This window comes from Elephas maximus, chromosome 9 (assembly GCF_024166365.1).
Source record: "Elephas maximus indicus isolate mEleMax1 chromosome 9, mEleMax1 primary haplotype, whole genome shotgun sequence".
Taxonomy (NCBI): domain Eukaryota; kingdom Metazoa; phylum Chordata; class Mammalia; order Proboscidea; family Elephantidae; genus Elephas; species Elephas maximus.
In genome coordinates, this window is record NC_064827.1 from 2,913,844 (window position 1) to 2,939,227 (window position 25,384).

At 58.6% G+C, this 25,384-nt stretch overlaps 2 protein-coding genes across 10 annotated transcripts in view; both read right to left on the bottom strand.

The window, feature by feature from the left end:
• Window positions 1-3: 3 nt before the first annotated feature.
• Window positions 4-13,836, bottom strand: INPP5E (inositol polyphosphate-5-phosphatase E). 4 transcript variants are annotated; one of them, XM_049895906.1, is made up of 12 exons: window positions 13,751-13,836; window positions 12,668-12,913; window positions 11,791-12,514; window positions 9,119-9,242; window positions 7,690-7,787; window positions 7,147-7,271; window positions 6,827-6,946; window positions 4,969-5,076; window positions 4,186-4,347; window positions 3,991-4,106; window positions 2,007-2,185; window positions 4-1,407 (listed from the first exon to the last, which is right to left on the bottom strand). In XM_049895906.1, the coding sequence occupies exons 3-12, from the start codon at window positions 12,486-12,488 to the stop codon at window positions 1,275-1,277; spliced, it is 1,863 nt and encodes a 620-aa protein (XP_049751863.1). In that variant the 5' UTR covers window positions 12,489-12,514; window positions 12,668-12,913; window positions 13,751-13,836; the 3' UTR covers window positions 4-1,274. The 4 variants fall into 4 exon arrangements, with proteins under 4 accessions (XP_049751863.1, XP_049751864.1, XP_049751862.1 ...); XM_049895907.1 differs by having other exon boundaries at window positions 2,069-2,185; window positions 11,791-12,913; XM_049895905.1 differs by having other exon boundaries at window positions 2,049-2,185; window positions 11,791-12,913.
• Window positions 13,837-14,147: 311 nt separating this feature from the next.
• SEC16A (SEC16 homolog A, endoplasmic reticulum export factor) overlaps window positions 14,148-25,384 on the bottom strand; it is a 41,109-nt gene continuing 29,872 nt past the window's right edge. For 2 of the 6 annotated variants that reach the window (XM_049895784.1, XM_049895782.1), the window contains exons 22-31: window positions 24,330-24,455; window positions 23,010-23,090; window positions 22,761-22,817; window positions 22,487-22,598; window positions 21,934-22,071; window positions 21,625-21,785; window positions 20,815-20,889; window positions 20,235-20,294; window positions 19,403-19,480; window positions 14,148-15,812 (exon numbers count right to left, since the gene is read on the bottom strand). In XM_049895784.1, coding sequence (XP_049751741.1) covers window positions 15,744-15,812; window positions 19,403-19,480; window positions 20,235-20,294; window positions 20,815-20,889; window positions 21,625-21,785; window positions 21,934-22,071; window positions 22,487-22,598; window positions 22,761-22,817; window positions 23,010-23,090; window positions 24,330-24,455 — 957 coding nt within the window. In that variant the 3' untranslated portion in view covers window positions 14,148-15,743. The remainder of the gene's footprint in view (window positions 15,813-19,402; window positions 19,481-20,234; window positions 20,295-20,814; window positions 20,890-21,624; window positions 21,786-21,933; window positions 22,072-22,486; window positions 22,599-22,760; window positions 22,818-23,009; window positions 23,091-24,329; window positions 24,456-25,384) is intronic. The other 4 variants (XM_049895786.1, XM_049895787.1, XM_049895785.1 and 1 more) reach the window with 4 other exon arrangements.

The following is a 25,384-nucleotide window of genomic DNA, read 5'->3' on the forward strand; positions in this document are numbered from 1 at the left end:
CCGCTGGGTCGTTCGCTTGGGAACACCTGATTTTAAAGCCACGGCATCAGATTGTGGTCAGCAGCTGGTAGCCAAGACTCAGCTCTGAACTTTACAGCTTCTTAAAAATGACAACATTCTAAGAACAGGTGTGCACACAGATTGTTTCCTTCCAAAATTCGATCTTTGGCCAGAAAGAATTAACATTCAATATATGCATTTATTTAAAAATATAAGTATGGAAAAATAAATAATTTGAAAGACTAGATAGAAGCCCCTCGGTCTTTACACATCTACGCTGACGGTTTTCAGGGTGGGGTCAGAGCACATTGACAGTCCCAGCCCTCTTTTTTACTAGAGATTTCCGGAACATGGTGGCTTAGCAAGGCGGCCGACTCTAAGCTCCAGTTTTGTAGGCGAGGAAACGGGCGGCCGCTATCGCTGCCTGTGGTGACTTTACAGTCAGTGGTCCGAATCGCCAAAGCCATGGCACATTCCCATGGGACCGGGTGGGGGCACGGCAGAGAAGACGGAGGTGGTCAGCACGTTCAGCTGGAGGGCGGCCCTTACAATGGGGCTCTCACTTGTCCAAACGTGGGGGGCTCGCTACCTAGCAGGGGCCTGTGTCGTGTCCTAGGAAGTTGACTGGCTTTGGGCTCTGACACTGACTCAGCTCAGGGGGGTTTTAAAAGCCCAGGGAATTCCGAGGCCCCAGAGGCCACCTGCATCTGCCCATCTTACCCTGTGGGTCCCAGGAGTAGATGGGGACGTGGCCATGGTCGTGGGGTGGTGGGTGTGGCTGTGGGGTGGTGCTGGGGGGCTGCTGGAGGCTGTGCACTTAGGCAGTCCAGGGGGCTGGTAGACGCTGGGGCCAGGCGTGAAGACACGCAGGAAGGTGGAGGGGGCTGTCTACCGCTGGCTTCAGAGTGGGTTAGCGGCTCAGGGCTGACCCCGACTCAGCACGTGCCCCAGGGCGCCCAGTGCGGGACGCTGCCCGGTCGGCTCGCAGCTCAGCCTGCCCTTAGAGGGGAGGCCCAGCGGGTCAGTGGGATTGCCACGTTACACGCACGTAGGGCTTACTTAGTTGGAGGAATGTGACTCGTTCTCGGGGACAGCGTCCCTCCTGGGACAGGGACACACCACGGCTCCTGCCGTCTGCACTGCTGTGTGTCAGCGCCTCAGCAGGCAGGGCTGCAGCCTGCGGACAGCTCGGTAGACCGCACTGTGGACCACGGCCAAGTGCTCTTCGTCTCCAGTGATCTGGGTCAGGACCTGTTGCTCTGTCCAGTCCCTGCTCAGGAAACCGTGCAGATGGCGCTAGAGTTTTGGTTCTTCAGCGCCTGCTGTCTCTGAATTTCCTTTGAAATCCGCCTTTTGATCCCTATGAGGTATAGTTCCCGGTCGAACTTGCCGGCAGCCAGTGGGATGCTGCGGAGAGAAGACCATCAGGACCACCTTGCCCCGCAGCAGCCGGCGCGGGCTCGGACGCCACCTGGCACGTACTGTCACGGGCACATGCACGCCTGTCACCGGGAAGGGTGGGGCTGGCCACCTGGGAACTACCAAGGCCCTCACCCCTCCAACCCGTCCCTGTCCCCGGCTGCCTGTGGGCTCGGGTCCCACTTCCCCAGGATGCCCCCTAGCCTGGCACTGTAAGCCAGTGGCTGCCTCACAGCAGCGAAGGGGCAGGACACCCACTTCACGATAGGCCTGCTCCTGTAGGATCACCTATGGGACCCTCCACGCTGCCTCAGAGCGTGCAGCCCGAGAGCCCAGAGACCTGCCCCTCACCCCCTATCTGCCATCCCAGAAAGGCCTACGTCGCTGGGAGGTCCCGGGCGCGGCGCGGCTCTGGCAGGGTCAGCCTTTCTGGGCAAGCTGCTATGGCTGCTACTTAAACCGTCCTGCACGGTGGCCCCGCGTGGGCTGTCAGCTACCCTGTCCTACCCAGGTCTCCCCACGCCAGGACCTGATGACACAGCCACACACACCCCAAATCCACACGTGCCCCCCGCCACGGCGCTGACCCCACCAGGACCCTCAGGGTGGGCAGCGCGAAGGACACTGACTTGTCTCTCCCGGGCCTCACTTTGACACGGAACAGGCCGTACACGGGGCGGTGGTCGGACGTCCTGATGCTGCGGCAGGATGAGTACTTGACCGGGCAGATGTCATCCTTGTGGCGGCTCCTGTACACTACCCGGTCCTGCAGGAGACCAGACGTGTGGGCTGGTCACTCGGCCGCATGCCTACCTGTCCCCTAACACACCCAGGCCAGGCTGCCCGGGGAGCCCTTCCCAGAAGCCGCCCATGTGGTCCTCGCAGTGATGGCGACCTGTGGGTGACCTCAGTGCCATCACCGTGGCTGGTGTACTGGTCCCACTATACACCACCGTGAAGACGACACAGGCGGTACCTGCTCCCACCCTGCCCTGTGGGTCCTGCGCGACAGGGTAGTTGCCAAGTCCCCACCTGACTTGGAAGCACACCTGGGGGCACCGATCAATCCCAGGCCTAGGGCAGGCAGAGAACCAGGAGAGGGCCATGGGGCTGGGGGGTCTGACAGAGGCTGCCAGAGCCCAAGTGCAGGTTCTCAAGTGGCCAGCGTGAGCCTCAGCCCTGGGCTTGTGCTGCAGGCCAGGCCTCTCCTGAGGGCCTGAGTCGTCTAGTGCTGCTGTAATAAATACCCCAAGTGGGTGGCTTTAACAGACAGAAGTTTATTCTCTCTCAGTCTGGTAGGCTGGAAGTCCAAATTCAGGGTGTCAGCTCCAGGGGAAGGTCCTTGTCATGAACCTTCCCGTGATCTGGGAGCTTCTCAGCGCAGGGACCTCGGGACCAAAGGACGAGCTCAGCTCCCAGCACTGCTTTCTTGGTGGTTTGAGGCCCTCCCTTCTCTGCTTGCTTCCCTTTCATCTTATGAGATAAAAGGTGGTGCAGGCCACACTTCAGGCAAACTACATTGGATCAGGGATGTGACCTGAGTAAGGGTGTTACCTTCCACCCTAATCCTCTTCAACATAATCCAATCTTGCCTCGTTAACCACAGACAGAGATTAGGGTTTATAACACATAGGAAAATTACATCAACCACAAAATGAAGGCCAACCACACAATACTGGGAATCATGGCCTCACCAAGCTGACACATATTTTTTGGGGACACAATTCAATCCATGACAGGGCCACTGGGGGCTGGTCAGAATGTCAAACGCCCTTGGAGGAGGGCATCACTATGAGCCACATGGAGCCTCTGAGGGGTCCAGCCCAGGCCAGGCAGTGCAGTGCACAGCTGAGACCCAGCCCAGACCAGTGGCTCTGGAGCTGGACCCCGAGCTCGTTGCCCTGCTGCACCAGCGGGCTTACAGTGTGACCGGCCTCCAGAGGAGACATGTCACAGTGCCCACTCAGGCTGTGGCTGCAGCCGGTGAGTGGCCCAGAACAGTCTGAGCCTGGCCAGGTGTGTTCTTCCACGTGGAGTTCCATCCTGGGCTATGGCTTGGGGGAAGCCCTTCTGCAGAGCCAGCCTCAACTCTGCAGGCAGACAGGAGGCACCTCAGCTCTCCCAGCAGAGACGAGGGGCCAGGCGACTGTGAGAACGGGCCATGCCACAGCCGGCTCGGGGAGACGTCGAGCAGAGCAAGAGAGGCCCTAACCTGGTAGGGGATCTCGCCGTGTAGGGGACGTCACCACATAGGGGATGTCACCACACAGGGGATCTCACCGTGTAGGGAATGTCACCACGTAGGGGTCTCACCGTGTAGGGGTCTCACCGTGTAGGGGTCTCACCGTGTAGGGGTCTCACCGTGTAGGGGTCTCACCGTGTAGGGGTCTCACTGTGTAGAGTATCTCACTGTGTAGGGGATATCACCATGTAGGGGTCTTGCCGTGTAGGGATCTGTGTACAGATGTCACCATTTAGGGACGTTGCTGTGTAGGGTCACTCACCGTGTAGGGTAACTCACCGTGTAGGGCTCTCACCATGTAAGGTCACTCACCGTGTAGGGTCACTTACCGTGTAGGAGGGTGTCCTCTGCTTGGAAGTGCTGTCATAGGTGTCCTTCCCAATGTCGAACTTGTACGAGGGGAGGAAGTGGATGTCTGCCTCCTGGAAGCCCTTGAAGATGGCACCTGCATGGGCACAGGATGGCTTAGACTGGTAGAGCCTGGCCTGTGACCCCACTCCCTCGCCCACCAGCCTGGCACTCACCTTGCTTCATCTCCCTGGTGAGCTGGTCATGCTGCAGCAGGGCTGACATGTCCATCTCCAGCTTCTGTCTCAGGAGCGCCTCTACGACCGCCCGCCCAACACTCAGTCGGAAGTTGAAGTCCCCGAACCAGAAGACCTCATCAAAGCGGGTGGTGACGTCCGCTGAGGTACAGGTGGCTCGTTTAGTGCCACTCCTGACTGTGGTGTCATGGACCCATCTGCCCCCGCCTCAGAATCACAGCAGGCCAGGGGCTCGCCAGAGAAGCAGAGGGCAGCCCCCGGCAGTCCCAGGAGGTTTGGGATATCGGTGGCTGCCATGTGCATTCAAACAGCTGCAGGCGCCCAGAAACCCATGGAGTGGTCTCACACCAGCACCACCCCCCACTCGTCACATAGCGTGCACCTCAGCCTCACAGTCCACCCAGGAGATGGGACGCTCCTCTCGTGATGAGGAGGGCGTACAGGGGCTGGAGTGATGCTTCCAGCCCCACGAGTGGTGGGCAGCAGAGCAAGACCGCAGTCCCGTGGACCCACGCTTCCACGGCCTTGCGGGTGCCCAGGCCCACGCAGCCACAATCTGGTGAGGGCTTGCGGAGGGACCTGACTTCCATCGGCCAGCGACCTTCTAGACTTCTGATCTTGGTTCTCCAAAGTTGTATGCACTCTTCTACTAAACCAGCCCCAGAGTGAGGAGGAGGCTACCACTTATCAAGGGAAGGCAAACCATCTGCTATGAACGTGCCGCAAGCCCCCGTCTGTGTTCCCGCCACAGCACGCACTCACCAGGGCTAGACCTGTAGGGGTTGGTGTCAGGTACACTTTTGGGCAGGGCGAGGGCCTGGATGGTCCGCGTGTAGTCCTGCAGCCGCTCCGCCACCTTCCCGTCTCCAGCTGCAAGGGCAGGCATAGGGTGGGGGCTCCAGAGGCAGATTTTAAAACATGGGCTGAGGGTCTCTGCCACACGTTTCAGGGCCAGGTCCCTGAGAACAAACAGCCTTGTGTCGTGCTCCGACAGGCTGCCGGTGACTCACTGAGACGCTTGCGTCTCCCCTACCGAGGCCTGGCCAGCACCTGATGCGGCTTCCGTGAGGCTCCACCGCCATGCCTCTCTGTGGCTGCACTGCCCGGCGTCAGCACTGGGCGGCCCTGCCTGCAGGCCTGGCTCTCTCAAACAGGACGGAGCATGGCAGTTTTTGCTTAGGGGTCACCGAGTTTACGGTAATGCAGTCTGCTGATTCTAAAAAGGTGGCGGGGGTGGGGGCGGGAATGGCTGCCCAACTTGAATGGTGTGTGCAGGAATTGCTGAATTGGCAATGTTTTGTTGTGTATGTTCACCGAGATAAAAAAGGACACAGCTCACTTCTCCGATGCAGAGAGGAGCAACCAGCACGCCGTAGCAGCTCCGATGGCTTCCTCTTCCGGGTGTTTGTTTCTGACATCTTGTTAGAAGAAGTTTTTTAAACACACAGATGGTTGGGTTATATAACGGACATCTGTACACCAGCACATCGGTTCAACAACTGTTCATGTTTTATCTTCTTTTTTGTGTGTATAGGTGTATCTAACGTGTGTGTGTGGTTTACATGTGTGTGCACATCCGTATATAATGTAACACATACATGTATATGGAGCTGTAGTGGCAAAGCGGTTAAGAGCTCACCTGCTAACCAGAAGGTCAGCAGTTTGAATCCACCAGCTGCTCCTTGGAAACCCTACGGGGCAGTTCTACTGTGTCCTGTGGGGTCACTATGAGTCGGAATTGACTTGATGGCAATGGGTTCTGCATATATATGTGTGTAGATACACACATATATATGTACACGTGTGTATATATACGTGTTTTTATTTTTTCAGCTGGCTGCAGGTTCCTGCCACCGTAGCACGCATCTCGTAAGAACAAGGGTGTTCTCCACAGGATCCAACACCGCCATCTCACCGAGAAGATGAACATGGCCTACGATGGATAACCCAGCAGCCAATTGACATTCCCATCTCCCAGGCATCCCCAGCACACATCTTAGGTAGTCTTTCCAGCCAGGGTCCAGGCAGTTTGCTCATTGCGTTTGGTTGCTGTGTCTCTAATCTTTTCAACCACCACAGACCACCCCAGCCCTCAGTTCTAGAATTTAAGTGATCAAAAAAGCCGTGCAGCTTTCTGAAGGGTCAGGGAGCAGCCGGGGGGAGACAGGGCGTTGCAGATGAGAGCAGAACTGACCCCACGGGTGCCCACTGCTTGCCGAGGACCCCGAGGCTGTGAGTGGGTCCCGTGTCCTCCGCCCAGGATGGCTCCTCAGCCCAAGTCCTAAATAGTGAGTTGAACAGACTTCTACCTGCCCTCTCTGTGAAGGCCGTGGCCAGCAGAACCAGCATCCCTGGTGGGACCTGGACTGGCCCGCCTTGGAGCAGGGGCTGCGCCATCTCAGCATCGCATCTGTGAAATGCGCTTGCTCGAGTGGCCGGGCTGTCTCTAGGAGTGACTGATTCACTCACAGGAGGACATGGGATGGAGCTCTGCACAGGGCAGCGATTGTCACGGACACCACAGCCTCCCAGGGTCCTGGTGAGCCATGGCAGGCACCCCGCCCTCCCACTTCCCATGGGGGTTCTCAGATGACAGCTCGGCTCCGGCCAGAGAACTCACAGGTGAAGTGGGATGTGATGAAGAGGAAGGAGGTGCCAAAGAAGGTGAAGCTGACGCCCAGGGCCCCCTTGGTCTTGATGTGAGACACAATGCGCGTGGTCACCGTGGAGCACTCCACCTCTGTGGGGGAGGGGGGAGCATCCTGAAGCTCACCGTGTGCACCCGCACCTGCGCCCACGTGCCACCCACCCACATGCAGGGGCCCTGTCACCTCACAGCCACACTGCCCCCTCCCGAGGACCCAGTGCCGCCCACCCACATGCAGGGGCCTGTTGCCTCACAGCCACACTGCTCCTTCCCGGGGACCCTGTGCCGCCCACCTGAGCAGAACCAGATGAGGTCCCTGCGGAGGAAGACAGACAGGTAGAGCACGCCGTGGGCCGCCGAGTGCAGCGGCACGTAGTGGGGGCCCAGCGTCTCCTGCAGGCGCGTCTCCCATTCCCGCCTGCAGAGGAAGCCACCCAGACCACCATCCTGAGCCCCTGCAGGAGGTGTGGGCAGGAGACCCTGCACAGAGCCTTCACATCATGCCCAGAACAGCCTGGAACTGATGGGGGCCCAGCAGAGGCTGCTCTCCGGCCTCAACAGTCTCCCAAACGAGTCCGTCTACAAAGGCTCGTGGTATTCACTCTGGATGCTCGAGGCACCATGGAAACAAGGAGTGGGCACATGCTCAGGCCACTTCAGCCCCACGTGACCCTGCCTGTGGCTCCGGAGGGTACAGCATGCTGTAGGTGGCTCATGTCCACCACCCACGGGCATCTTGGGCAGCGCGCACTCCAGCCACTGCACACAAACTGCGGGGGCCCGGTGGCCTGGGGCACAGAGGTCGGAGGGGGAGGTGCAGCGCTGGCCTGGCCTACCTGTCGGAGCAGCCTTCCTGGACTCCGATGACGTACATGTCCTGGGCATAGTGAGCCTCGGCGGGCAGCAGGAGCTCATCCAGGTTGGGTGGGAGCTCCTGAGGGGAGAGGGGCGGGGGTTGGCCGAGGGACAGGGGTCTGGGGGTATGGGACCTGGGGTGGGGCCTGCCTGGCTCATGCCTTTGCAGAGCTACCAGCCACACTTGTCACGCTGCCCTTTTCTGAGCAAAGGAGGAAACCGAGGCCACAAGGCAGGAAGTCCCTGCTCAACGGTTGGCAAACGCCCCTTTTACCAAAGATGCAGAGATTCTGGGCCGGCCACTGTAGGCCTCAGTTTCCCCGCTGAACACAAGTGTGTCCAGGAGCCACCTACAGTCGACCGCCAGGCGGCCTCCAGGCCTCCTCCTGCTCACACAGCACTCATCAGCACGGCGGCAGCCGTGGCATTGGGGCACCTGGCCGTCCTAACACACAGCCCAGCCCCTGCCCCAAGGGCAAGGACATGGGGACATGCTTGGCTACGTGGCTGAATCCTGGAAGGGCCATGGGCTCAGGGAAGCGGGTGCCCCCCTCTGCTCATGCAGCCTCCTGGCCAAGGGGACCAGCCACGCCCTGTGGGTGGGCAGGGATGGTGCTAGTGCCCCGAGGACGTGCACCCACCACCTGCCTGCCTTCACCCAGACCCGGCCCAGGGAGGAAACGGCCACTGGGCCACCTCTGACCCTGTTCATCATTAACACTCGATGCCAGAGAAAGTGTCTCAGATCGTGTGTGAAGCGCTACCTTCGACCTGCTGCACCCCCTACGGAGCCTCTACAAAAGCCCCCCGCACACCACACTCGCCTCCAGGCAGCTGCTCCCGAAACCCCAGTCCCTCCTGAGACCCCAATCCCTCCTGAGACACCGATCCGTCCTAAGACCCCGATCCCTCCCTCACCAGGACGCCTGGTGCCCAAGCTCCACATCCAGGCAGCCTCTCCCGAGAGACCCTGATCCCTCCCACACAGGCCTGGCAAGGTCACAGGACACCAAGAGTCAATGCCCAAGAAAGCAAATGGAAACATGCCCAAAATTGGCTTCCATGGAGCCACTGCCTTAAGGAGACTAGCACAGAGGGTGGAGGGATTGGGGTCTCAGGAGGGACTGGGGTCTCGGGAGCAGCTGCCTGGGGTCAGGTGGATGCAGGGATGGGTCCCTCTGAACAGGGACATCTGGGGGCTGTGGGGAGGGGGCGAGGCGTGGTACGGGGCGAGTGCCCTGCAACAGGGGAGTTCATGTGGTCTGGACCCAGAAACTCAGGGCTGAACGGGCAGTCAGAGGCAGGGGAGAGGAGAGGCTGGGCGGGGTTGCGGATGCCGCAGACGGAGGCGTCGGGGGAGGGGGGCTTTGGGGACACCCGTGCTTCAGTCAGGTGGGCTGTGCTGCATACCTTCTGGCCCTGCATGTTCCAGGTGGCCACGAAGATGGCCACACTCCGGTCTGGGAAGTACCGTGCCAGCTCGTCCGCACCCAGCAAGGCCCCGCTGGCCAGGAGGCTGCCCTCCAGATAGCTCCTGTGGAGAGGAGCCCAGACTGAGCACCAGCAGGACAAGCCGAGGGCCCAGGCCCCGTCTGAGGAGCCCCTTCATGGCAGGAGATTCATCGGGCGAGGCTGAATCTGAGTAGGTGGGCTCAGGGAGGGTGGCCACAGGGAAACACCTCTCAGGGCACTGGCCATCCCCTGAGGCCATGTGGCTGACCGCTGGCTGGGCAACATCAGTCCCTACATCAAATCCTGGAGGGGGAACGTCCTCAGGATCCCGCGGGTCCCACTGGACACAGTGCTACAGTGGCCTGCGCCCTTGGAAACCAGCTGTGTGCACAGTTCTATAAACACCAACGCACATCCTGGGAAAAGGGACCTGGAGGTGACATCTTGGGCTCCTTTGGTGGAACTGGAAACCCTGGTGGCCTAGTGGTTAAGGGCTACGGCTGCTAACCAAAAGGTCGGCAGCTCAAATCCACCAGGTGCTCCTTGGCAACTCTACGGGGCAGCTCTGCTCTGTCCTGTGAGGCTGCTGAGTTAGAATTGACTCAGTGGCAATGGGCTTCAGTCTTTTTTGGTGCAACTCTTGAAGGCAAGATCCCAGGCAGGTCCATGGAGGGCCACACAGTGCAGACACGTGAGCACATGCACCTGCCGGGAGAGAAGCCTCTGGTACAGACAGGTGGAGGGGGCGCCTGGGAGGGCGGAGGGCCAGGGCTGGTGTGGGACACCGCCTGGGGGATAGAGGTCACACGCTGCAGGAAACAAAGATGCCCATCTCCACGTCCCCAGTTACCACTCGTTTTAAGATGTTAAAGAGAACAAGGCACTCACAGGGGTAAAAAACCCCAAAGCTTGGCAAAGCTCACAACAAAACCCAGTAAATCCCTCGCGCCTTACCCGGCCCTGGCCCTGGAGGACACACTCAACACGCTTGTTCCTCTGGCCAAACATTTGGGCTTTGCGGGCCATGTGGTCTGTCACAGCTCATCCTAGTGCAAAAGCGGCCACAAGCAACATGGAAACAAGTGGGCGTGGCTGTGCCAATAAAACTTTATCTGTGGATACTGAAATGCGAGTTCATATAATTTCACACGTCGTGAAACATTATTACTACTGTTTTGATTTTTCCCAACTACTTAGGAATATAAGAACCACGCTTGGCTCGTGGGCTGTCCGAGAGCAGATGCGGGGCTGGCATTGGCCCTCGGGCCCCGGTTTTCAAACCCCGTCCTACTGGCTTCCTCCCTGAATCGCACGTTACACGGTTCCTTCTCGATGTGCCTTCTTTTGCAGCCTTGGATGAAAACGCGGCTCTCCACACCCAGCCCCTGCCGGTGCCCTGGCCCTTCCACCCTTCACTGGCAAGCAAGGACAGGGTTCGGATCACCTGCTTTTGGGAGAGAATTCTCTGTGCTTCCTGGATTCCAATGGTTCCCTTTCTTCTTGTAACACGTATTCCATGTCTGGTGTCACTTTTATAAAATTCACATTTCAATGTCCCTAAGTAAAGTTCCACAGTGGTTAAGAGCTCAGGCTGCTAACCAAAAGGTCAGCAGTTGGAGTCCACCAGCTGCTCCTTGGAAACCCTATGGGGCAGTACTCTGTCCTATAGGGTTGCTATGAGTTAGCACTGACTTGACGGCAGTGGGTTTGGCTTTTAGTTTAAGTTCCATGGAAGCACAGCCATGCCCTCTTGCCTACGTGTCGTCTGGGGCTGCCTGGGAGCTGCGAGGGCAGAGCTGGGTGGATGTGACAGTGACCATTCAGCCCACAAAGCCTAAGACGTGCTCTCTGGCCCTCTGAGGAGCGTGTTTGCTGACCCTGATCTAGCACAAACCCAAGGCCTGGAAAGGGGGTCTTTAAGGAGCAGAGCGGGGTGAAGGAGCCCCCATCACTCTCCTGTCTGCGGCTATCTGAGGACGTGACTCAGGACTGGTGTGCAGACCCTCACGTTGCAGCAGTGGGTGTGTATCAACTGCATACAACTAAAAAACCACACTAGCACTTCAAGTGTGCTAAGTGGTCTCCTCTTCAGAAGAGACCTCGTGGTGAGCGAGTTCAGTGAATGAAATGTGTGGGGCCCATCACGGGCCACTTGGGGCGCTGGTCCCTCCAGGAGCCCTTTCCGAGGGCTTGCTGAGGCAAGGTTTCCAGCAGCAGGTGGAACCCACGATAACGCCGCTGTTAGCATCAGGCTCAGCAAAGCTGCAGCTCCACCCAGCTCAGCATTCCAGGCCAAACGAAGGAGGCAGACTTAGGAGAACCGACAAAGATGCCAAGAAAGAGCACGACACGCAGGGACAGGCAGCACATAACCTTACCGACACACCCAGAACAAGCCAACACCACGTTCTATGCACATCACACCCAAAGGTAGTACTGAAATGCAGGAAGGTTCTGGAAAGGTGTACGGCAAACTGGAGAGAGTGTCACTTCTGGGAAGGAGCTGGGGGTGGAGGGCTCTCTATCTGTGCATCTTACAAACGTTTGATGAGAATATACCCACTCGGGTCTTTGGGGCTTGCTTCTGAGCGATACACGAAAGCTCAGTGACCCTCCCTCTGGGGGCCTACCTGCTACGGACGTCCTTGGCGTGGATGGGCGCCAAGAGGCTGAAGGAGGACTTGGCTGAGTGCAGGGAGCAGCTATCGCAGGCCACGGGGCTGCGGGGCCGGCCAGGGCCCAAGCTGCTGTGGGCCCGGACCAGCTTCTTCTGCACCCGACGCCGGAAATCGTCATGGTCAGGGTCCACCTTGTTGGCCAACCTCAGTGAGTCCGAGGAGACACTCAGGTCCATGGTGGGCAGTGGGCATGGGGGGAGCATGCTGGTCAGCCTCGGGGAGCTCCCCACAGTGGTGGCCTCTCTGTGCAGCAGGTCCAGGGATGTGCTGATCGTGCCCGAGAGGCAGTTACCCCATGAGGAAGGGCTGCCCGGAGCCCGGCGGGACTTGGGAATCTCCTGTAAGGAAGTGCTCAGCCCAGGCGGCAAGCTGTTGCAGGTGGGGGCCTCGGGAGCAGCCTTGCAGGGACCAGCCTTGTCCTGGTCCCAGAGGTCTTCCTGGCTGGTTCGGAAGCGCCGCCGCCTCCAGCCCTTCTCGTCCAGGGACAGGGTGCGCTCCAGCCTGGGCCTGGAGGGTGGCGCTGGAGTGAGGGGCTTTGCCATGGCCTGTGTGTCCTTGGCGGTGGTCTTCTCGAGACCCGCAGTGTGGGGTGGGGCTGGAGGATTCTGTACCAGGCCTTTGTCTCCAGTAGGAAGCTGTCCCTTGAGCATGGCGCCTCCTGGCTGCGGCAGCCCCTCTGCGTGAGGCACAGACACCGAGGTGGATGGCATGGTCCAGGGACTCACATGCCTGGGCAGCGCAGCCTCCCTGGTGGGCTGCCAACAAGGCCTAATCTCAGTGTCGGGGATCCACAGGTGGGGCTCACCGGGCGGGCCACACAGGAGAATACCTGGGATGGGGGCAGCAATGGTAGTGACTTCCTCGCCAGCCTGGGGTGGTCCCAAAGGCCAGGGTCAGCTGCATGGCTGGACACCCTGAGGTGCTGGGTCACCTACAGACACCTGAGGGGAGTGCGCACTCCATGGGGCACGTTACAGAAGGACGGCTGGGCAGGAGTGACCGTCAACCGTGGACAGGGCGGGGAGAGTCCAGGAAGGACCTGAATGAGGGGTGTCCTGGGTGCTGCTCCTCACACCTGCCAGACGAAGAAGCCTCACTTAGGGCTGCAGGACAGGAACCACAGGTAAGAATTCTCCATCCCCAAGTGAAGGCCACAGGGAGACCAGTTCACCAGGTGTGGCCCTGCCTGGAGTCAGTCCTCCAGCCTGCTGGATCCATCCGCTGCTCACCTGCGTCACCGCCTCTCTCACCTGCGAGCCCCCGGCCCCCGCCCCGTCACCTGCCCGCCCGCCAGCATGGCTTGTCGCAGACCCCACCCTGTAGCCGGGCGACCTTGGGCCTCGCGGAAGCACGGTCCCCAGTGGAGGCCGCTGCGAGTCCGGCCCGACCCCGCGAGGCGGCTGCGGAGAATAACGCCCGACCTTCACGCAGCCTCGGGGGTGGACCCGCCGGCGACGCCCCCGCGCCTCGCCCCCCGCCCCGCCTGCGTCTCCGCCCCCCATCCGCGCCGCACCCCCGCCCCCCCCGGCCCCCCGGCCCCCCGGCCCCCCGCACCCCCCGCACCCCCGGCCCCCCGCACCCCCAGGCCCCGCCCCCCCGGCCCCGGCCCCGGCCCCGGCCCCCCGCACCCCCCGGCCCCGCACCCCCCGCACCTCCGGCCCCCCGCACCCCCAGGCCCCGTCCCCCCGGCCCCCCGCACCCCCCGGCCCCGCACCCCCCGCACCTCCGGCCCCCCGCACCCCCCGGCCCCGCACCCCCCGCACCCCCGGCCCCCCGCACCCCCCGGCCCCGCACCTCCGGCCCCCCGCACCCCCAGGCCCCGTCCCCCCGGCCCCCCGCACCCCCTGGCCCCGCACCCCCGGCCCCCCGCACCCCCCGGCCCCCCCAGGCCCCGCACCCCCGGCCCCGCTACCTGCGGGCGCCGCCCCCAGCCCCGGCCTCCTCGCTCCCTGGTAACCGTGGCGCCGGCGGACGGCAGGCGGACCGCGGACCGACTGCGGGCGGACAGCCGGCCCCACTCCCGCCGCAGCGGCCCCTGGCGGCCGGAGGACCGCGGCACAGGACCTGAGAGGGGCGGCGCCCACCTGGCCATCCAGCGGATCCCCACCAGGCTCCAGGCAGGGCGCCCGAGGAACGCCCAGGTGGTGGCCCACCCGGAGCAGCTCAGCCCTGCCCCCAGGGTCCAGCTGGCTGAGGGTTCTCGGCCACCTTCAGGCTGTGGACAAGGAGGGCTCTGCCACCCTTCAGGACCCCACACTCACCTTGCTTCCAATCGACGAAAGGAAATCAAAGGAAAAAGCGCTGAGAGCGCAAAATATTTTATTTAACAATCTGCAGTGTAACAATTTGCATTTAGGAAAAATAACGGCAGCTCCCACCTTGGAGGAAGCGTCTTGAATCAAAAGTGGTTGACAATCTACACAGAGGACGATCAGCAGGGACAAGAGGACAAAGGCCCACACACGAGACTGCCTGCTCAACAGAGCTGACGGGAACAGAGGGCCAATACAGGTTCTCGGAGACAGTAGGACACCCTGTGGGACATCTTTCCTGGGTGACCCCGGTGAGCCGGGACAAGGGCACATTTACAGTTCCAGTCTCCAATCTGAAGTACCAGGTGAACAGTTCCTGTCCCCGCAGCAGCACCTACAGAAACGATTACCCTACTGACTTGATAAATATCCCCATCTTTTCTTCAGTCTCTTAGACAAGAACATGAACGGTTCTGAGAACAGTCGATGAAGCCTTAAAGCTCACGGAGGGCAGCAGGAGACGCCTCTGCAGCTGAACGTGGCTGACGGGTCAATCACGTCTTAGCTGCCTAAGACCTTAGTGTGGGAAGATTCAAGGGCAGAAATACTCAATTCCAGAGCTACTGTCAAGAAATTGTTTCAGGCCACTTTCTTCAAGGTGCCACCAACCCCTTAAATGATGTCAAAGAATAGCAAGTCAGCTGGTTCATACTCCTCCGCCCACCGCCCGAGAACACAGCACCTGCTACTCAGTGGCAAGGGCGCCACCGAGCCGTCCTCCCAGACAGCCTGGCCAGACTGCTCACGTACTGAACGCACCCCAGAGCAGATGTGCTGCGGCCACAGGTTTAACATGTGGACCATCTGGGTCAGCTGGAGTCCCCCAAAACCTAAGCCTGCCCATCACCTCTGGAACACAAATCCTGCCGTGGCTCTTTCTCAGCAGCGGCACTGACTGCGTGGCTGGGCAGAGCTGGTGCCTTTGGCTGTGTGAAATCACTTACAGCCCTGATAGGTCAAAGCAGAGTAAGTGAAGCCAGAAAGGCCGCTGCTGCCGAGAAGAAGTGCCCGGTAGTACTCATCAGCTCTCAGAGGCTGACTGTGACCATCCAAATCAGTCCCCCGTCTCTGTTCAAGTGCTGGTTGAGAACGTCACATCCTCCGAAGTGAGCAGGAGTGTGGCACCCTGACGTTGCTCTTCCAGGTGCCTCTGGCGGCAGGCCAGGTGCCAGGCCCTCGCCCTCCCAGCCACTCACTCTGTCATCCAACACCTGACAGGAGGCAGGGCTGGTGAGGGCAGAACTCGCCAGCCTCTGGGAGCTGCCTGCTGACTGAAGGCTCGCCTCCCGGGTGGCAGCAGCAGCCTGTCCACGTCACTGCGTGTGATGTTCCTAAATGACTGAGAAGGTTACACCCTTAGATTGTTCCCTAGTGACTGAGAACATAATGTCCTTAAAGCATTCTTGTAGAGAAAAGATTCTGAGTAACAAACTCGCTCTTTTTATCTAGTATCTGAAAGGAAACAGAAATTGTGGCAGTAGTTCCGAATGATGGGTGGTCAACGTCGGGGCAGGAGAGTCATCGGCAGTCGCTCTGAGTTCTTGGTGGGGAAAAACACTTCAGGGTCCAAATGCTAATCCAGAACGGAAGATTCTACTTCAAGGCTGGGTGCTTCCTCTGGCCCATCCTCCCCATCCTTGGACCTCCAGAGGCAGCAGAGACCTGAAAGGAGATGAATAAGCACTGACTTTTGCCTCCCCGATGACCCTGATCACACACAGTGAAACAAAACAGACTGTTTTATATGCACAAGTGGGTGTTGTCTGCGTTTCTAAAAGCCCGATAGCAGTATTAAACATTGGCATTTCCTCTGAAGTCCCAGGTATCTTTAAAAGGTCAGCAAGCTTCTGCAGAGCTGTGCCTAGCCAAGTGGCTAAGACTCCAGCAGGGCCATGGCCCGGCCTGCTCCCGGAGGACACGGGGACTCGGGTACAGATGGCTGCTGACACAGGTGCCGCCCTCGCTCCCCTCAGAACCTACCTGAGGTGAGAGCAGTAAAAGTTTAAGACCGTCAACTACAAGATGAATATAACATGAGAGAAGAAAACCACAAAAATTGAGCTGCAAAGCAGGTAGACAGTGGGCCCAGTGGACCAGAGAAGGCCCAGAAATGCAGACATCTCGAAAGGCCGAGGACTGACTCAGAGGCGGTGGGGGAGGGAAGGAAGAGCCGGCAGCCCTGGCTGAGAGCCTGCTGGGGAGGGGGCAGGGTCTGCACCCTGCAAACAGGTCAGATGAAGTTTTTGCATTCCGAATGCCAAGGCTACCTCCCCGAGACTTTTCCTGCACTCAGTTTCCCAAAAAACCACCAGCCAGTCTGTACTCGACAGGCAAAAGACTGAAGGGAGAAGACAGAAGGTGGGGAGAGAAACCAAAGAAAACATGGAGGACCATTCCTGGCCAAGGGGCTGTGAGGGCCAGCACCTGGAGGGAACGGGACCCACGGTGGGGCTGCCAGCATGAAGCCACAGAGCCCTGGACCTGCGGGTTCCAGAAAGGCATGCAGAGACCTCTGACAGTAGCTGGCTTCTCCATACAACAGTGGCCCCAGAACCCAGGGAGACCCTCTCCAGCTCTGAGGAAATGACCTGTCTTGAGAATTCTACCCTGCCAGCCGGCCAGCTAGCCAGCCACACGGGTGGAATAAAGGTACTACAGACTGACGGGCCTCCAAAAGTCTACCTCCTGCCCACTTTCATCAAGGGGCTGCCATGATGACAAGGACGAATGCCACCAAAACAGACTGACAAGCAAGGTGACAAACTAATGGATCACAACTACCATAGCCTCCACCAGCCTGACCCCAGTATGACTACCACCACTGACTGCACTGACAGGAATAGAGGATCCCTGACAGACTAGAGAAAATTGTAGAACCAAATTCTAACTCACAAAAAGAGACCAGACTTACTGGCCGGAGAGAGACTGAAAAAACCCCGAGAGTATGGCCCCCAGACACCCTTTCAGCTCAGTACTGAAGGCACTCCTGTGGTTTACCCTTCAGCCAAAGATTAGACAGGACCATAAAACAAAACAAGACTGAAGGGGCCCACCAGCCCAGGGGCAAGGACAAGAATGCAGGAGGGCACAGGAAAGCTGATAATAGAGAACCCGAGGTAGAGAAGGGGAGAGTGTTCACATGTCGTGGGGCTGTTGACCAACGTCACAAAACAATATGTGTACTAACTGTTTAATGAGAAGCTAGTTCGTTCTGTAAACCTTCATCTAAAATACAATTGAAAAATAAATAAATAAATGAAGTAAGTAAAAATAAAAGTGGTGAGAAGGATTCCAGGAGCAGGGCTCCACTATGGACGGGGGAGAATGGGCCCCAGTGGAAGGGGGCGAGCCAGTAGAGGGCGGCCCTGGTGGGCGAGCAGCTCAACAGGGCAGGCGGAGACACAGCTGGGTTACAGCTACATCACAGAAAACCAAGCAAACCTAAAAGACAACGGCCCAGGAAAAAACAAAAACCATTCAGGATTCCTAAGAGCTCAGGGTTCAGTTGTGGAGCATTTACACAGACACACAGTGGTGAGCTGACAATTCTGGTGTCTAGAGAGGTCGGGTGGGAGCCAGAAGAAAATGCTGGAAGCTTAGTGTCCAGGAGCATGATCACGCACAGCAAGAAGGCACATGGAGGGTGAACACCAAAGTGAGTCGGGACTTCAACATGAGGGCCTCAGAGGAGGAGTGGGTGGGGAGGGGCCTCAGGAGGGGGGTGGGGGGCCTCAGGAGGAGGACAGGTGGGTAGGGAGGGGCCACAGGAGGAAGGGTGGGTGGGGAGGGGCCTCAGGAGGAGGAGGGGTGGGTGGCCTCAGGAGGAGGAGGGGTGGGTGGGAGGGGCCTCAGGAGGGGGGTGGGGGCCTCAGGAGGAGGAGGGGTGGGTGGGAGGGGCCTCAGGAGGAAGGGTGGGTGAGGAGGGGTCTCAGGAGCAGGGATGGGTGGGGAGGGGCCTCAGGAGGAAGGGTGGGTGGGGAGGGGCCTCAGAGGAGGAGGGGCGGGTAGGGAGGGGCCTCAGGAGGAAGGGTGGGTGGGGAGGGGCCTCAGGAGGAGGGGGGTGGGTGGGGAGGGGCCTCAGGAGGGGGGTGGGGGGCCTCAGGAGGAGGACAGGTGGGTAGGGAGGGGCCACAGGAGGAAGGGTGGGTGGGGAGGGGCCTCAGGAGGAGGAGGGGTGGGTGGGAGGGGCCTCAGGAGGGGGGTGGGGGCCTCAGGAGGAGGAGGGGTGGGTGGGAGGGGCCTCAGGAGGGGGGTGGGGGCCTCAGGAGGAGGAGGGGTGGGTGGGAGGGGCCTCAGGAGGGGGGTGGGGGCCTCAGGAGGAGGAGGGGTGGGTGGGAGGGGCCTCAGGAGGGGGGTGGGGGCCTCAGGAGGAGGAGGGGTGGGTGGGAGGGGCCACAGGAGGAGGAGGGGTGGGTAGGGAGGGGCCACAGGAGGAAGGGTGGGTGGGGAGGGGCCTCAGGAGGAGGAGGGGTGGGTAGGGAGGGGCCACAGGAGGAAGGGTGGGTGGGGAGGGGCCTCAGGAGGAGGAGGGGTGGGTGGCCTCAGGAGGAGGAGGGGTGGGTGGGCGGGGCCACAGGAGGAGGGGTGGGTGGGGAGGCGCCTCAGGAGGAGGAGGGGTGGGTAGGGAGGGGCCACAGGAGGAAGGGTGGGTGGGGAGGCGCCTCAGGAGGAGGAGGGGTGGGTAGGGAGGGGCCACAGGAGGAAGGGTGGGTGGGGAGGGGCCTCAGGAGGAGGGGTGGGTAGGGAGGAGCCTCAGGAGGAAGGGTGGGTGGGGAGGGGCCTCAGGAGGAAGGGTGGGTGGGGAGGGGCCTCAGGAGGAGGGGTGGGTAGGGAGGGGCCTCAGGAGGGGGGTGGGGGCCTCAGGAGGAGGACGGGTGGGTAGGGAGGGGCCACAGGAGGAAGGGTGGGTGGGGAGGCGCCTCAGGTGGAGGAGGGGTGGGTGGGGAGGGGCCTCAGGAGGAGGGGTGGGTGGGGAGGGGCCTCAGGAGGAGGGGTGGGTGTGGATGGCCAGTGGTGGCATCTCTGACAAGCCTGCGGAGCTCTCACCCTGCAGGTGTGCACTTTGATTACAGAAAGCAACTGAAAGTCCAGGGCAGTGAACTGCCCTTTACTGAACGCACGCTACCCGGGAGTAGGAACCCTTATACCCTGGGTGGCGGCAGACACGGAGGTGGGCGTCAGTTAAGGTGGTGGCAAGTATATCAGGGGGAGGCCTCCTGCACACCCCCAGCAGAAAACCAATGGCCACTTACTTGTGCAAACTGGGCGGGGTTGTAGAAGGGCACGGCTCCCCCCGGAGGGCCCCCTGCAGGGGGCTGGTCACTGGGTGCCTAGGAACCAGAGAGAAGTCAGTCGGCAAAGCAGTGTTACCAACAGTTCGTGCACCCTTTGCAAAAGAGGCAGACTGTTTCTAAGTCAGGACTTCTAAGATGCCAACGGTGGATTTAATGACTGAGTGGTTACAGACAAACAGTCCAAGTCAAAGCACCGTGCACAGAGAAAAGCTGCAGAGGGGAGCGTGCAGAACAAGGTGCGTGGGTGGCCTCGCCGCCACGCTGGTCTCCTGTGAGCAGCTGATGGAGTGGGGAGTCCTCCAGACCTATGGCTCCAGCTGTGGAGCCCAGCCTCTGATGAGCCCGACAAGAAAAAGCTTAGTTCCATGGTCTACATAAAAGATGAAGGACCCCTTCATCTTCCACCAAGACTGGATACGGGACAGTGTCCTTGTCACACTCTCCCTGGCTGAAAACCCACCTCCACACGCTTCATCAGAAAACAAAGCCCCTCCCTCCAGATGACAACACAGGGTGGTGGGGGAGGGGGCGCAGGACGCTGACGCTCACAGGAGGGAGGCTGTCCAGCTGGTCGGGTGGCAGATGGAGCCTCCCTCCCCACTGGGCGCCTGGGGCCAGCTTATCAGTGGATCTGGACATCTGATGACAGGCCCTCTGGGACGCGAGGTCTGAGAGCGACAGGGGCGACATTAGTCACATGGGGCACGGCCACAAACCAATCCCCAGCATTGCAAACAAAAGGAGACACAATGAGCTATGGTGCTAAGTGGGAAGCGCCAGCCGGAAGTACCTGATCAAAGTGCTGGCTCACTTCACGCGACAGCGAGCTCACTGAGCTACAGCGCGACAGCTACAAAACAGCAAGAACACAGACAGACAGACAGACAACTGTCAGCATGCTCTGGCCAGTGGGGCCAGTCTCAGGAAGCTCTATGATGCCATCAGAACCGATACAATCCCCGGGAGCTAGCTGAACATTCATGCTCTAACGCACAGTTTTCATTAAGGCAGGACCACTAGTGTCGTGTAGGGCCGGGGATCTGTGCCGCGTCGGAAGCCGCCTACGCCGGCTTCACCTCGGGACACTTGAGGAGGAAAGAACATGACGACACCATGCTGAGGGGAGATCGCGCTTACAGACCTGAGCTACAATCCCGCTCCTCTGTGGGCTCCTAGAGGACTCCTAGAGGACTGGGGCTCCTAGACAACTTTGCTAAAACAAGTGCCATTCTGTGTCAGCGAATACAACAAGTCTCAAGTTCTAGATTGTTTCTAATCTGCCTTTTCCTACCCGTCTGCATACATTTTGAAAAGCAGCAGCCATTTGGACCTAGGACAAGCTGACCGAGGCTCCAGAAGGCCCACCTCACCTCTCCTCCCTGGGACGTGTCCGCACCGCAGGGCGGGAACTCAGAGCCCAGGGGCTGCGCCATAGAACTCACAATCTGCCAAGAAAAATAAGAAGCGCAGCAGTGACCAGATCCCAGAGAAGTCCAAGGTCATTCCCATGGGGCAGAGAGACAACGAAGGCTCGCCGCTCTGGCTCAGGAGAGCCGCTCCTCCACATCAAGTGCCCTGAACCCCTAAGCCATACCAACTGCTCTGTGGGTGCCGGGCACTGCAGCTCACCCTGACTGAGCACCTGCTATGCCAGGTAGGGCTCATGGGTGCGCGTGGAGCCACAGCTCACCCTGAGCGCCTGCTGTGCCAGGCAGGGCTTGCGGCTGCATGCAGAGCCTCATCTAAGCCCATCCAGACCCCTGCCATTTGGCCCTGTTGTCATTTCCATTTTACAGAGGAGGAAACTGAGGCTCAGAGAAGTGGCTTTCCCAAACTTCAAACAGCAATTAATGGAAAACCAGGAGTCAAATCGAAGTCTATCCAACTCTAGAGGCCATAGTCTGAACTAAATTCCACTGATTTCTATCTAACTTCTAAAACATTGGGGAAAAAAAAGTCTCCTTGCTATGATTTCAGTGAGGCAAAACACTACATAAGATGCACACGGTCACAGTAAAACTCCTAGAAAATATCCAACAGGAAGCCCGCTTCCATCTAAAACGGAAAGTCTCTGCACAGTAGTGGGGACCCATTGCTGAACTGAGGGGCCACCTTTATTTGGTGTGGGGGGTGGTGGCGGATTCCCACCAAGCGTCCTTCCCTTTCCAACCCCTGCTCACCTTGGTCTCCAAGGCAGACTCTGGCCTCTCCTGCCCCCCGACTGGAGCCTGCCCTCCTGGGTCCCCCGCTCCCACGGGCTGTGGCTCCTTGACATCTGTGAACAGGATGGGGCAGTCAGCTGTCGCTCCATCCAAAGCGTCCGGGGGTTTCACCTGACCAACTGCAAGGGGCAGAGCCACATGCTGTGCACTTGGGGAAGGAGAGGAAAGGGGCAGATCGAGAGGCACAGGCGACCCCTGGCCGGCGGCCCTCAGGGAGAAGGCTGGAGGTCAGGGAGCACTCATGGGGGTGGTGCGCGGCCTGCCTACCTGTGCTGGGGACTAACAAGTGCCCAGGAATCGGGAGTGGGGCAAGTGGAGCAAAGAACTCCGCGGGAGCGAGAACAGGTTCACCCCGCGTGGTCCCACTCGGGTTCAATATATCAACGTAGCGATTTCTGGTTCCGCCTGTGGATGGAGAGAGGAGCCACGTTCAGGACCACAAACCAACCGACCTCCAGCCCCACGTGACCTCAACGACGTGCTGCTCCACCTTGACTCTGTCAGGACACAGGCACAGGAGTGCAGTGGAAGTGCCACCTGGCCCAGACGTGGGGGTGGCCTCCACCCAGCAGACCTGTGTGGGCTTGGCCACTGGGCTAGGGCAAGGTTCCAAGGCCTGTGGGACACCCCCACCAGTCAGCATGGTGCACCGTCTGCTGAGGAAAGCTTAGCGCTCTGCAGAACCGGAATCTTTTCACCCCGTGGACTCATCTTTGTAAAGCTCGTCTTTCCTTTTGCAATATCAAAAACTACCACCTGATACATATGCTAGAATTGCTGGATTCCAAATAAAGTCTCAATTCTAGTTTGACTCTCTTACCTGCTTTTCTAGAGAACATGTTCACAGTGGCTCTGGGGGCGCTGCCAGGACCAGGAGGGGCATCTTGAGGGGCCTTGGGAAATGCTGTTGGAGGTGGGGGCGGAGCCTTCTTCTGCAAAGGGAAAGACAGCTTCAGAAATGCACTTCGTGGAACCCATTGGAACATTCCACAGTTAGGAGTCTCCAAAGGGAGTGCTAGAGTGCCCAGATACCGTGATACTTAAAGTAAGGCTTTTCCTTCCAGTTACTGCAAATGCCAGAAATTACAACTTACCTCCTCTTCTGGTTCGTTTAAATTCACCCACTGATTTTTCTTTTCATCCCAAACAATCTGCCAAGATTAAAAAGAGTAAAGAAAAAAAAGACTGAAGATAAACAGAACTAGAACCTGGGTAATTATGACACTTTAAGACTTGAGAAAACATCTTCTCAGACCTGCTCTGGGTCTGAGCTACACTGTACCAACAGCTGGGGCTGGCAGGCCAGGCCCTGCGATGCCCCGTGGCTGCAGCACCCCACTTACCGACTTGTTCTTGTCATCTGGCAGATGAGCTTCTGTCCTCCTCTTCCCAGGCAGCCAACGAGAGAACCAGGACTCAACACTCTAAACAGAGAATCACCAGAAGGTGTCTTCAGGAGTTTTCACGGTACAACACCGACACACAAAATGGCCTCTCCCCACCAACCTGAGGCGTGGGAGGCACAGCCGGGAAAGTTGGGGTGGGAGGCCCCCAAATCAAAGCTCCTGTTTCTCCTGTTTCTCTCTTCTACTGGGAGAAAGGGCTCAGAAAATCTGCTGTATTCTTCCTATGCTGCGTGTCACGTCCTGCGTGTTCCATTTAAAAATGAAAGAAACAAAAAGCAGCCACCACCCCCCGCCCCCTCCACACTCTCGACCCCGCCTCTCCGTGGATCGCTGAGCAGGGCTGGCCTGGCCCAGGAGCTTGGCAGCTGCCTGCGTGCCTAACGGCTGCTTCAAGAGCTGCATTTTCTCTCATGGTCCCACACAACCCGCATTACATCTGTGCTTTTTTCCAAGACACTGGTTACAAAAGAAAGATGGATAACAAGCACGTGAGAAGATGCTCAACACCTCACTCATCAGGAAAAAGCAAATTAAATCACAACGACGCACCTCACACCTGCCAGCGTAGGTGTGGCTGCTGGACGACCAGCACCGCATGCCCTGCTGCCGGGGCGTAAACCGTGCCACCACCGGGAGAACAGAGAGAAGTTGCTCCTACAGCTGAGCACGCACCCTCCTGTGACCCAGCAGTTCCACTCCTAGGTGCACGCCCAGGAGAAACGGGCGCACTGGCCCTTCAGCCACGACAAGGACGCTCCTGCAGCTGTCTTTATACTAAGTCCAAACAGAACGTGGCTCCAACGGCAGTTACTGGGCACACACGTGAACAAAACGGTGGTGTGTGCACACAATTAAATACACAACTCTGCCACCTGACTGCTCTGTGTGAAGTCTAAGAACAGGTAAAACCAATCTGTGGGACAGAAGTCAGAAAAGAGGTCAGCCATGGGGTGGACAATGACAGCTAGCGGACACAATGGAACCTGCTGGGGGCTGGAGACGTTCTCTGTGGCGGCCGCGTGTGCACACACACACAGAATGCTCACCCAGCTGCTGTACGTGTTTAGCACGTTACACAGTCTACCACGTGTCTATTAGACCTCCAAGAGGTAGAAAGCCTTGCCTTGATTAAGAAAGAAAACAGTGGCTTCTCTTGCCTCCAATTTAGGACAGCTGCCTCCTGGAAATCCACACCTGTCACCTGGGCCCGCCCGCCTCAGGACCTTGCCCACCCGGGCATGAGACGTGCCCCGTTACCTTCTTAGGTTCTTTGACCTCTTCTCTGGCTGCTTTCACAGGCCTCTTCACCTCAGGAGCGGGTATCCTGCCCGAGTCATTGAGCTCCCACCCCACGTTGGGCTCTGAGTCCTGTGACTGATAGTCCTGTGCAAAAAAGGGCAGGGAAGGCTCGCCTGGTGCTCCCCAACCACGAACCAAAGCAAAACCAGAAGGAGGCACTGCCCCAGTCCCTAAAACGTCCCTGAGAGGTCTGACTGCTCCCAGGGTGAAGAGCAGCCGGGACGGGCATGTCATCCCCACAGGCTAAGGCTGGGGGTCTCATGCTGCCTCTGTGGCCTGACTAGGGAAAGTCAGCTTGCACCCACTGCACAGTGCCAATGCCAGTGCTCAGAGGAAACCAGCCCCGATGGAAGGGATGGATCACGTGCACTGAGAAAGATGAGACTGGCTGCACTGCTGTGTACTGAGCGTTTTAGAGAATTACAGGGTGTTTAGAGAATTCTGGAGAAAAATATTTGTCCTGGGATTAAGATACACTGTTTTCAATACAGTTAAACTCTCATGTTTCTTTTCCAGGAACATTATTTTTAAACAGCTGGACACATAATAAAAACTCTAAACGCAGCAGTCGCCTGCTGGTGAAACGCCCCTAAAAGGCTGCGCCTTTGTAAAGAAGGCTCCGGAAGCTCTGTTCATATACACGCTTCCTGTTCCCTCGTCAGGACCAGAGTAAACAGATGAGATATTAACACCAGACTCAACTAACAAAACGAATCTTGATTTCAAGAAGATCCCTGGTGGTGCAGTGGTTAAGAGCTTGGCTGCTAACCAAAAAGATCAGCAGTTCGAAGCCACCAGCTGCTCTTTGGAAACCCTCTGGGGAAGATCTACTCTGTCCTATACGGTTGCTATGAGTCAGAATTGACTTGACGAAAATAGGTTTGGTTTTGTTTTTTTTTTCCCCCAAATATTTATTATTATTACAGAAAACAAGTTCAGATACCAAGGAAGCGACCCCATTTAAAGAACATTAAAATGAATGCTGGGGTTTCATTTCTTCTACTTGGCTGAGT